The 9,785-nt window shown below is 26.8% G+C and overlaps 8 protein-coding genes across 8 annotated transcripts in view, besides 11 other annotated features; 5 read left to right on the forward strand and 3 right to left on the reverse strand.

Moving 5' to 3' along the window:
• Positions 1–274: 274 nt before the first annotated feature.
• Positions 275–295: a sequence feature (AT_rich).
• A 79-nt stretch (positions 296–374) lies between these two features.
• Positions 375–465: a sequence feature (AT_rich).
• Positions 466–599: 134 nt separating this feature from the next.
• Positions 600–1,657, forward strand: EDI_092470 (uncharacterized protein; the record flags this gene model as incomplete). Its single annotated transcript, XM_001736160.1, has 2 exons — positions 600–799; positions 1,012–1,657. The coding sequence occupies 2 exons, from the start codon at positions 600–602 to the stop codon at positions 1,655–1,657; spliced, it is 846 nt and encodes a 281-aa protein (XP_001736212.1).
• Positions 1,658–1,743: 86 nt separating this feature from the next.
• On the forward strand, positions 1,744–2,657 carry EDI_092480 (uncharacterized protein; the record flags this gene model as incomplete). Its single annotated transcript, XM_001736161.1, has 3 exons — positions 1,744–1,894; positions 1,946–2,196; positions 2,250–2,657. 3 exons carry the CDS (start codon positions 1,744–1,746, stop codon positions 2,655–2,657), a joined length of 810 nt encoding a protein of 269 aa, XP_001736213.1.
• Positions 2,127–2,150: a sequence feature (AT_rich).
• Positions 2,648–2,700: a sequence feature (AT_rich).
• Positions 2,701–2,734: 34 nt separating this feature from the next.
• EDI_092490 (myocyte-specific enhancer factor 2A, putative) lies at positions 2,735–3,538 on the reverse strand (the record flags this gene model as incomplete). The annotated part of the gene is made up of 1 exon (XM_001736162.1): positions 2,735–3,538. One exon carries the CDS (start codon positions 3,536–3,538, stop codon positions 2,735–2,737), a length of 804 nt encoding a protein of 267 aa, XP_001736214.1.
• A 60-nt stretch (positions 3,539–3,598) lies between these two features.
• Positions 3,599–3,633: a sequence feature (AT_rich).
• Positions 3,634–3,678: 45 nt separating this feature from the next.
• Positions 3,679–3,763: a sequence feature (AT_rich).
• A 16-nt stretch (positions 3,764–3,779) lies between these two features.
• Positions 3,780–5,873, forward strand: EDI_092500 (uncharacterized protein; the record flags this gene model as incomplete). The annotated part of the gene is made up of 1 exon (XM_001736163.1): positions 3,780–5,873. The coding sequence occupies one exon, from the start codon at positions 3,780–3,782 to the stop codon at positions 5,871–5,873; it is 2,094 nt and encodes a 697-aa protein (XP_001736215.1).
• Positions 5,874–5,939: 66 nt separating this feature from the next.
• Positions 5,940–6,737, reverse strand: EDI_092510 (uncharacterized protein; the record flags this gene model as incomplete). The annotated part of the gene is made up of 1 exon (XM_001736164.1): positions 5,940–6,737. One exon carries the CDS (start codon positions 6,735–6,737, stop codon positions 5,940–5,942), a length of 798 nt encoding a protein of 265 aa, XP_001736216.1.
• Positions 6,195–6,239: a microsatellite.
• A 123-nt stretch (positions 6,738–6,860) lies between the features above and the next one.
• Positions 6,861–7,929, forward strand: EDI_092520 (uncharacterized protein; the record flags this gene model as incomplete). The annotated part of the gene is made up of 2 exons (XM_001736165.1): positions 6,861–7,716; positions 7,787–7,929. 2 exons carry the CDS (start codon positions 6,861–6,863, stop codon positions 7,927–7,929), a joined length of 999 nt encoding a protein of 332 aa, XP_001736217.1.
• Positions 7,925–8,115: a sequence feature (AT_rich).
• A 96-nt stretch (positions 8,116–8,211) lies between these two features.
• Positions 8,212–8,338: a sequence feature (AT_rich).
• A 60-nt stretch (positions 8,339–8,398) lies between these two features.
• Positions 8,399–8,440: a microsatellite.
• A 24-nt stretch (positions 8,441–8,464) lies between these two features.
• EDI_092530 (uncharacterized protein) lies at positions 8,465–9,712 on the forward strand (the record flags this gene model as incomplete). The annotated part of the gene is made up of 1 exon (XM_001736166.1): positions 8,465–9,712. One exon carries the CDS (start codon positions 8,465–8,467, stop codon positions 9,710–9,712), a length of 1,248 nt encoding a protein of 415 aa, XP_001736218.1.
• A 30-nt stretch (positions 9,713–9,742) lies between these two features.
• Positions 9,743–9,765: a sequence feature (AT_rich).
• EDI_092540 (phosphatidylinositol 3-kinase class, putative) overlaps positions 9,747–9,785 on the reverse strand; it is a gene marked incomplete at both ends in the record, with an annotated part of 2,520 nt that continues 2,481 nt past the window's right edge. The window contains one exon of the mRNA XM_001733275.1: positions 9,747–9,785. This exon is cut by the window's right edge and continues 2,481 nt beyond it. Coding sequence (XP_001733327.1) covers positions 9,747–9,785 — 39 coding nt within the window.

A 9,785-nucleotide genomic window follows, 5' to 3' on the forward strand; every position in this document is an offset into this window, starting at 1 on the left:
AACTCTTTACTAGCTGATGTTTCAATATTAAAAGTAAATTAAATCAATTATAGAATTAGATAAAGTCAAATCAGGAATACAACTTTAAAAAGAATAAATTCCATACTATTTTTATTATTATGCCTCATTAAATTTTCAAGGTTAAAAATTTAGAGTTTTTATAAACTAAGGAAAATAGCAAAAGAATAAAAGAAATTACAATTGTATGCAATGATTATTTTATTGAAATAAAATTAATTAGAATACTCTTCTATCTATTTAGAAAAGAATTAACATTAAATTAATTTAATTTTTACCTATTTAATTCTAAGAAGATTAAAGCTTTTGTTATTTACGTTATTATCCATAATAAATTAAGAAACAAAGTATACTTCAAATATATGTTTTATTTTTTTTTTTTTACAATAATTTGTTATTGTGATATTTTTTTTTAAAAAGGTAATTGTTTTAATTTATTTTTATTAACTTCATTGTCACTCTTTTCTTGGAGAAAACTACCTAACGAAAGACCCTGAAATTTCTTTTAAATTTTTTTTTTCATTCAATAGAGTTTTTTTCTATCACAACCAAACCTAGGATACAACTTTGAAACCAATCAGATGTCAGTTCCGCCCCAAACCCTCCAGAAGAATTCTGGTCCTTTCTATTCTCATATTTCCTTCCCTCGTACAAACATTATGCCACAATATTTACATCAAGTACGTTCTGAGAAACAAATTTTATCACATTTTTTATTTACGAACAAAATAGCAGATTATGCGACTTTAAAGGTATTATTATTACAACCTTCTTCTCCATTGTTAAGTGCTTATATAAATTCTGTTTGTTTTTATTTTAAACTTTCTTCTTTCTCAATATTTTAATTTAATAGTTTTTAAAGGATGATGATTCTCAAAAATATTTAGATATTTTACTTCATTATTATGCTTCACACAGTCTTTTACCTAACCTGTTACTTAGTCTTGCTTCATTTGAAATTAAATCAACAAATCTGTGCAACCCACTTTTTAGAGGAAATACGTTGTTTTCAAGAATTTATTCTTTGTATTTAACTCAATATTGTTCTTTTTTCCTTACGGAAACTTCTAAGGCACTGTTAAATTTCCTCTCAGCAATTCATTATGATGATAAAACGAACAATCAAGAAGATGTTTCAGTTATTATTACTACTTACTTCTCTCTAATTTCAGATTCTTTTAAGTATATTCCACAAGAACTTCTCTGGGTTCTTCATTGTATTTACCAGAAAGTACTTATCTCTCGTAGTAAAACAGATGCAATGATTAGTATAAACACACTATTCTTTTTGCGATACTTGTTCATTCCATTTAAAGAAACACCGTCATTGTTTAAAATAATTCAATCACAAATATCATCAATTTTTCTTCACTTACAAACCGTTGAGCACAACGAACAAACAAAACCAATTGTTGATTTGATTGACTGTATTTTAAATAAAATTTATTGTATCACCTCACCTCATTCCACTCATCCTAAAATGTTTGATAGTTCATCAGATGATGACTTATTATTTATACTTCGTTCAAATAAAGATTTAATTTTGAGTAATTATGAAGGTGATCCTTGTGATCTTTCTTCATTATTCTCACAATATGAGACACCTATTGTACCAATACATTTTCATTGGAACAAATGATATAATTTAATTTAATGTATTTTGTTATTTATTGTTTCATATTTCTTCTTTATGAAAAAATTAAAACTTTAAACAAAAACTCATCAATGAAAGCTGGATTTGAAGGTGCACCACTTTCTTTAATCATTTCTATTTCTACATTCACACTATCGCTTATCTCTTATTTTGGATTTATTGGGAAAGATACATTAATATTTAATGAAGAATGGTATAAGCATCCTTGGAGTATTATCACTAGTTTTTTTTGCCATTCTTCTATCAGTCAAATAATATACTCTTTACTGTTAGTTTATACTTTTAGAACTCTTGAACGAAGATGGTCAACACGAATATTCCTTCAACGACATATTCTTATAAATGTTGTAAGTCTCTTATTATCAGTATTTATTTTTCGCTTCACCCATAAATTTTATTCATTACAAACAAGTCATACAGTGTTTATTATTTATTACTATTTAGAAGTATTACCATTAATTAAATTAAAAATTTTTATGTTAGAAACTTCAGATAATTTCTTTGTATATTTTTCATATGTTATGGTTTGTTTTATTTTGTTTAATTAAAAGAAATTAAATTGTATTAACCAACTAAGATGTTATTTAATAATTTTAAAGATGGGATATTTTTTACTTTAATAGGATTAATTGTTGCACTTGTCTCTCTTTATCCACCAATTTATTCAATTTTTCCATCACTTCCTGATTCAATTAGTTCTATGGTTGATTCTTTCTTTGATTATGTAGATAAAATTCAAACACCATTTACATTCATTCAGAATAATAAACCTCAACGCCGTCAAATAGAAGGTGAATTTATGCAAGCTATGAGAGAAAATATAAACCCAATTAATGAACAACCTTCTCAACAAACTCGAGACCAAAAAATACAAACAATAATGGATTGTGGATTTACTCGAGAACAAGCAACATTTGCACTAAACAACACAAATGGAAATGTAGAAAATGCATTAACTTTCTTATTAGATAATGGAAATTATTAAATTTAAAACATTAATTAATTGTTTGTTTCTTTTTTTAAAAAAAGAATGAACTGAACAGAAAAAATGTATTGAATAAATTAATCACTTCCAATTGGTTTTTTAGGTAATTTTTCTTCAATTGCAACTTCAACTGGTTTAGAACTTTTATCATCTAAATGGTTGAAGGGTTTTTCTGTAGTATCAGAATATCTATATGCATATTGATAGTCTTGGTCATACCTTCTAGGGTATGGTGGATACTGGTATGGTGTTCGTGGATCTATTGTTCTGTCCATTGTTGGAAGAGGACGATCCATAGGAGGTCTTGCATCCATTATATCTAATGAGTCAAGACGAGGTGGTGCTGTTGTATTTATTCTATCTAATTGTGAACGAACATCTAAATAAGTATGAGGTGGTGGATTTGAAATACATTGATTTGGTAATCTAGTGTCCATCATCCTTTGACTGAATGGTTGGAAACAAGATGGCCCCTGTGAATTAACTGATGGAATTGGTTGGTTTGAAGTTATTATCTTTGGGATTTGATTTGGTTGTTGTTCAACTTTAATTTTTTCATCTTCTTCATCTGTGTCATCTTCTTCTTCACCAGCTTTAGCTCCTTTTCTTTTTCTACTAAAACGAGGATAATCAGCATTAGTTAATGGTGTTTGGGTAGGTGTAAATTCAGTAAAACGTAATAATGTTTTTTCTATATCACCAGATGAATAAACAAAGATCTTATTATTAGTGGAATTAAAACAAATTAAAGCAATTTCACAATCACATAATATCGATAGTTCCATCGCTTTTTTTATTAATCCATTTTTTCTTTTAGTGAATGTGGCTTGACGATTTCTATCATTTGCAATTCTTTCAATAGATATTTTATTTCTTCCCATAGCTGTATTTAGACGAACCAATTTTAACCATTTTAGTTCTGTTTTTACCCTTTTTTACTCTTTTTTTAGTTTTTACTATAAATAAATTATATTAAGCTATTTTTATCTTTTTAAACTTCAGAAACGAAGAAATTAAGAAGTTTAAAATAAATTGAAGAAAAATTAAAAATAAAAATTTTTAAAAAGAACTTTTTTTGTTAAAAACTGAAAAATAAAAATAATTTTCAAGATTTTCTTTAGAATGAGTGAATTAAGTGAAACAATTAAAAAAATTGAGCTTAAACAAATTAGTATTGAAATGTTTATTGATAATGAAGAAGATACTGTAAAATCTGTCAGTGATCTTTTTGATTTATTGTCTGATGGACATTCAATTCCCAAAGATTATCATTTGATATATCTTATGATAACAAAAAAGGTCAACCCTTTTATTCATTACTCTAAAAATCTTATAAACCCAATGCAACTTTATGAAAAAGTACAGTTTCAAATGAAAGTATTAATAAGGGTTTATGAAATGATTTGTGTTGCTAAAGGAATTATACAAAATAAACCTGAATATCAAGACGAATTACTTGAAGATTTATTAGAATTTTCTAAATGTATTTATTCTCCTGTTAAATCGTTATTCATTCATCATTTTATGCTAGGTCTTATTGCAGTGTGTGAGAAAAAAACTGATAGATCATTATATAGGTTTATAATTACAAATACATTAGAAGCAACAAAAGCAGTATTGCGTCATGACAATTCTCATAGAAATAAAGTTGAAGATATCATTGAAATGTGTTATCCATTAAAAGAGGTGTATGAGGCATTAATCAGTTGTCAACTTATTTCAACTGAGTCTTTATTAACAGAGATTATTCCATTATTACTTGGTGAAATTGTTGGTGCTTCTCATGATTTTTCAAAACCTATTGTTTTATCTGCTTTAATGGATTCACTTCCACCTACTCTTCTTCTTGAAGGTTTAAATTCTTTTGTTTCTTCAATCCAACAACTAGAAAATGACTCCGCTTTCTCACGACTTGGAGAATTAATAAAAATATTAACGAGAACTTCAGTAAGTGCACCTGATTTTATTCTTTTAGTTAAGGTAATTGCTCGTTATTGTGAATTCATTGAGACAGATGTATTCATTTCTCTTCTCCAATCATTATATCAAGTAGCTAGAATTTCTCAATCACCATTAGAATTCACCTTAAAGGTATTTTCATTAGTTTCTCCAATCCCTACTCCATTAAGTAATACATCAACAACAAATCTATGGAATTTATTAAGACAACCTATTGATTCTATTGAACTTAAATATTTTATTAAAAATGAGAGTTTTAGAACTGCTGTTAAAAAATTACCTGAAGATCGTGCTGTACCTGTTGCAAAGAAGATTTTAGAAAATTATTCTACTAAATTTATTATTGAAAGTGATGAAGAAATGAATAATATGTTAGATGTATGTAGGCAATTGTTTAATAGTACTAGTGAAGATGCAGAAAAAGGATTAAGAATGATTCATATAACATCATTGAAAGATCCTCAAATTTTTAAGAGTATTTTTAATAATTTAACCGAACAAGCAATAGGAATAAAATGGCAGAATGATAAAAATCGTTTAAATTGGTGTATTCCACCATTAGTGTTTGCATTATTAAAGGCTGGAAGAGTACAAGAGTCATTAAGAGATTTTTCAAGTGATTTAATAATTAAATATTGTAACATCTTGAAAGGTATTGATGCAGGTAAAACAGTTAGAATTGGTAGTCAAGCTGCAGTAACTCTTGCTGAATGGAAATCTATGAAGTACAAAGATTTATTGATTATTTGTTGGGAAGCATATGGAGATATTTCTAATTCAATTGAACAAGAAAAGAGTTTATTAGCAATGATTGGAATTGTAAACATTATTAATGTTGGAATAACTGAAGCAATTGATTTAAGAACTAATGTTGAATTAAAGGCAATTGGATTATTAAAAACAGTTCAAAAATGTGAATTATCATGTAAATGTGCATCACTTGCTGGTTGTACATCAAAAATAAGAAATGATAAACACGTCTTTGAATTACTTAAGAATACTGCAAAGATGGGAAGTGACGTAATTCAATCAATAGAGAATATTCATCTCTTTGTATTGATTTTAAATTATTTTATGATTCATTTTACAACAAATAAAGAAATTCCAGTTGAACTTATAAGTAAACTCATTCTTCTTATTAAAAATGTGATTATACAAGAGACTGATCCACAAACCTATGCCTTTTTTATGAATACTTTATTAGAAATCAAAATAAGAAAAGAACTTAGTCCTCGATATCAACAAATTCAATGTTAACACAATTTTTTTGTTTTCGTTATATATCAATTCAATTAGCTTTCTTTTCTTCATGAATTTGATTCATTAAAATTGCATATCAGCAAAGTCTTGGTCTGGTGCCTCTTCGTAAAATGGTTCAGGTGATGGTTTCTTACAACAGAAAATAAACTTACACCCATCTTTTATAAGCATTGGCAATGATAACCAGAATACATAATTTGGAATAACAGCAATTCCTCTTCTCTTAAATAATAAAACATTTACAACAGCTCCAATAATTAAGTATAAACAAATACTACTTAAAAGAATTAACAATAAAATAATTCCTACCACTGGGAAATCATCGTCATCATCATCATCGTCGTCATCATCGTCATGATCATCTGGATGTGGGTGTGTAGAAGATGTCTGCTTAGATTCTATGTATTTACAAACAAGTGAATGGTACATTTTAACTTCAAACTCACAATCACTATCATCATATTTAACATAAAATATTGAATCTTGTACATCTTTAGAACAATAAACTTTCACTTTTGTTTCATAATTTTCTGTAGCACTACAACTAACAGAAGAGCTGTATTTAAATTCAACATAGTCTTTTTTATCTTTTAGGTGTTCACTTGAAGTTAAACCCATTAAATCTATTTTGTCATCTACATCAATTGTTAGAACAGAGTAGTCAGGTGATGGACTAGTTGAATTGACTAGGTAATCATATAATAATCTTCCACATGGATTAACATAGGTAATTATTCCATTGTCTTGGAAAAATGAATAGTCTTCAATTTCTGAATGAATAGAACTAAAATTAAATCCATTTAGCACGCATTCATAAGCTAATGTTGTAAAGGTAATGAATAATAAAATGAGTATTTTCATTTGTCCAAAAAAATATAAGTTATTTAGTTTATTTTCTTTTCCTTTTTTTATTCATGAGTGATTTTGCTAAAATCTTATGACTTTTTTTAAAAAAGAAGAAAACCCTACAATAACCATTCATCAATGACTTCAATTAAAGGACATAATGCACCTATAACTTGTGTCAATTGGAGTCTTACTAATAACTTTTTGTTTTGTTCTGGAGATGAGAAGGGGATATTTAGAATTTGGGATTTCAGAACAATGAAAACAATTAAAGCATTCCAAGCACCAAATAAAAGTTCAATAACATCGTCTCAATTTAATGATGACATCTGTTTTGTTTCAAGTGGAAATGAAATGAATCAGCTGGACTTAAGAGGTGATGGGTTGTTTATTAAAAATTCATTGTTCAAAGATGAAGCTAAAGATGAAATTAATAAAATTAAAGTAGACACCACAAATAATAGGTATGGTTATTGTGATGATTCAGGTAATATTAGTGTTTTTGAATTCAATAGTAATAAGAAAATTGTTGATTTAGTTGGAACACATGAGTCAGTTTGTAATTTATCATCTGAATTTATTAATGAAATAAAAGAAAATAATACTCACGTTCATTTATGTTCTGATTTTGTTTTTGATAAGAAAGAAATGACTTTATACTCTACTGGACTTGATATGACAGTAGTTAAATCGAAATTATGGAATCCATCTCCTAAAACTAAATATATAATGAACAAATGTTCTTTCCCAAAGACTGGAACAAATACTCTTGTTAATCCACCTATGGCATATTCTATTGATATGAATATGAAAGGTGATAGGTTAATGGTTGCTTGTGGTAATGGTATGATTTATTGGTTAACAACTGGTGCATTGAAAATCACTCAAAGTTTTGAAATATCAATGGGAATGATACAACAAGCATCATATTTTAATCATGACCGATTATATTTGATTGCCACTCCAAACCAACTTCAGTGCCGTTCTAGTTGTGGTTTGTTTATTGTATTTTTATTTATAAAAAAGGTTTTTATATTAGTTTGCTTTTAAAAACTTAACAATAGCATATGAAACTGTTTTTGCTCGTAACTTTGTTGGAATTAATGATTTTTCTGCTAACCAAACAACAAAACATATTCTTGTTGCAGATCATTCATGTGATATTCATTTGTTAGAATCTGTAGAAGAACAAGAAGATGATGAATAATTTTTTAATTTATGAATTTTTATAAACTTTTATTTATTGGTATTTGAGTCATTCTATTTATTAATAATTATTGTTAGTTTTTATTAAACTTAAAATAATAAACTAGTTTTTTTTAGTTTTTTAGATTTAAATTTGACTTTCAAAAATGAAAGTTTTTTTTTTATTACTATTTTAAAATATTTATTACGTTCAACTTTTTATTATCTTAAATGGATATGAAATTTATTTCATCATAATTACCTACAATCTTTTCTTCTTCTATTTAATAAAGTATCTAAACAGATTTAAAATAAAAAATTCTTATAAGTATATTTTAAGAAATAAGTGATTAATAAGTATATCATTATTATATTTTACTCATTTTAAAGTTATTTTATACGTTTAGTTTATTAAATGTTTTTTATATTTTGTTGTTATAAAGAAGTTTAAGATGATTGAATATCTAATACATAATTCCTTTAAAGATGATAAAAAGAAATAAAAAACTAATTAAAAAAAAAAAAAGAAAAGATTAATTAAAAATTCTTGTGGTTTGATGGAGACAACAAAATTAACTCATGCTATGAAAATTGTGTTTCCAGAAAAAGTTATTAGTCAAAGTATTGATGGGTATGGGTATAACCTTTATGTCCATGATGAAACAAATTCATTAACATGTTACTCTCTTAAAACAAATACTATTATAGGGCATTTTGCATTACCTCTTAATACATTAAAAATTCGTGTTGCACCTACATCACATCATATTGCTGCTATTTGTGATCAAGTAGCACATATTTATTCATTACCAACAATGCAATATATTGGTTCAGTTGATAATTTGATTGATTTAGTATGGAGCAATGATGGATTTTTCAAAGACCAACAGTTTTTAGTTCTCTGTCATGATGGATTACATTGTTATCAAATAACTTCTCAAAAAGATAATGAAATATTAGAACACATAGCACATAAATCATTAGTTGGAAAACATATATTTGTAAATAATTCATACAGTGATGCTTGTGTTTGTGGAGAAAGAGAAATTTTTACATTTTCACCTTCATTGTCAGATACAACACAGATCACAAAATATCCATTTAAACAAAAATTAACAGATGCATGTTTTTGTAAAAAAGAATTATTTTTATTATGTGGAACAATTTTATCAAGTAGTGATAATACAAGAAAAGTTAGCCTTCCTTTTAGAGGAAGTTCATTTAAGTTAGTGTCTCATTTTCCTTCAATTATTGCATATGATGCGAATAAAATATTTATTATTGAACCAGAAAAGTTAGCTGTTCAAAGTGTTATTGAAACAAAATTCCTTTCAATTCAACAATTAGAAACAAATACAAGACTCTCATTATTAACATTTGTAATTCCAACCACGCTTGGAATTGGTGTTATTTGTAGTGATGAATATACTGCAGAAAATGCATTTCTCAGAGTTTTTGAACTTAAATCTGTGAAGATACATACTAAAAGTTCTGTCCAATCTTATAAACTTGCTCAAATGAGTGAAAATAGTTCTAGAAGTAAAAATAGTGCCCCAGCTTCAGATTATTCTATTTTCATAGGAAAAACAACAGGACTTGTTGAAAGAGAAATTGCAGAAGTGTTCCAGCAAAATTTTGGACCGGTTGTTAAAGTACGTCTTCATACTGGTTATGGTTTTGTTGATTTTGAGAATGCAGCAGCAAGAGAAAAAGCATTATTACATCAAAGTATTAAAGTCAAAAATGACAAAACAGTTACTATATCAAGTGCAGTTCCAAACAACAGTGGTCACAGAAAAAATTAAATAATTTAACTTTTCTATTTGTTGTTAGTGTTTTTTATTTTATAATATTTAATGTACATAAAATACAATTGTA

This window comes from Entamoeba dispar, genomic scaffold (assembly GCF_000209125.1).
Source record: "Entamoeba dispar SAW760 scf_1105229459701 genomic scaffold, whole genome shotgun sequence".
Taxonomy (NCBI): domain Eukaryota; phylum Evosea; order Mastigamoebida; family Endamoebidae; genus Entamoeba; species Entamoeba dispar.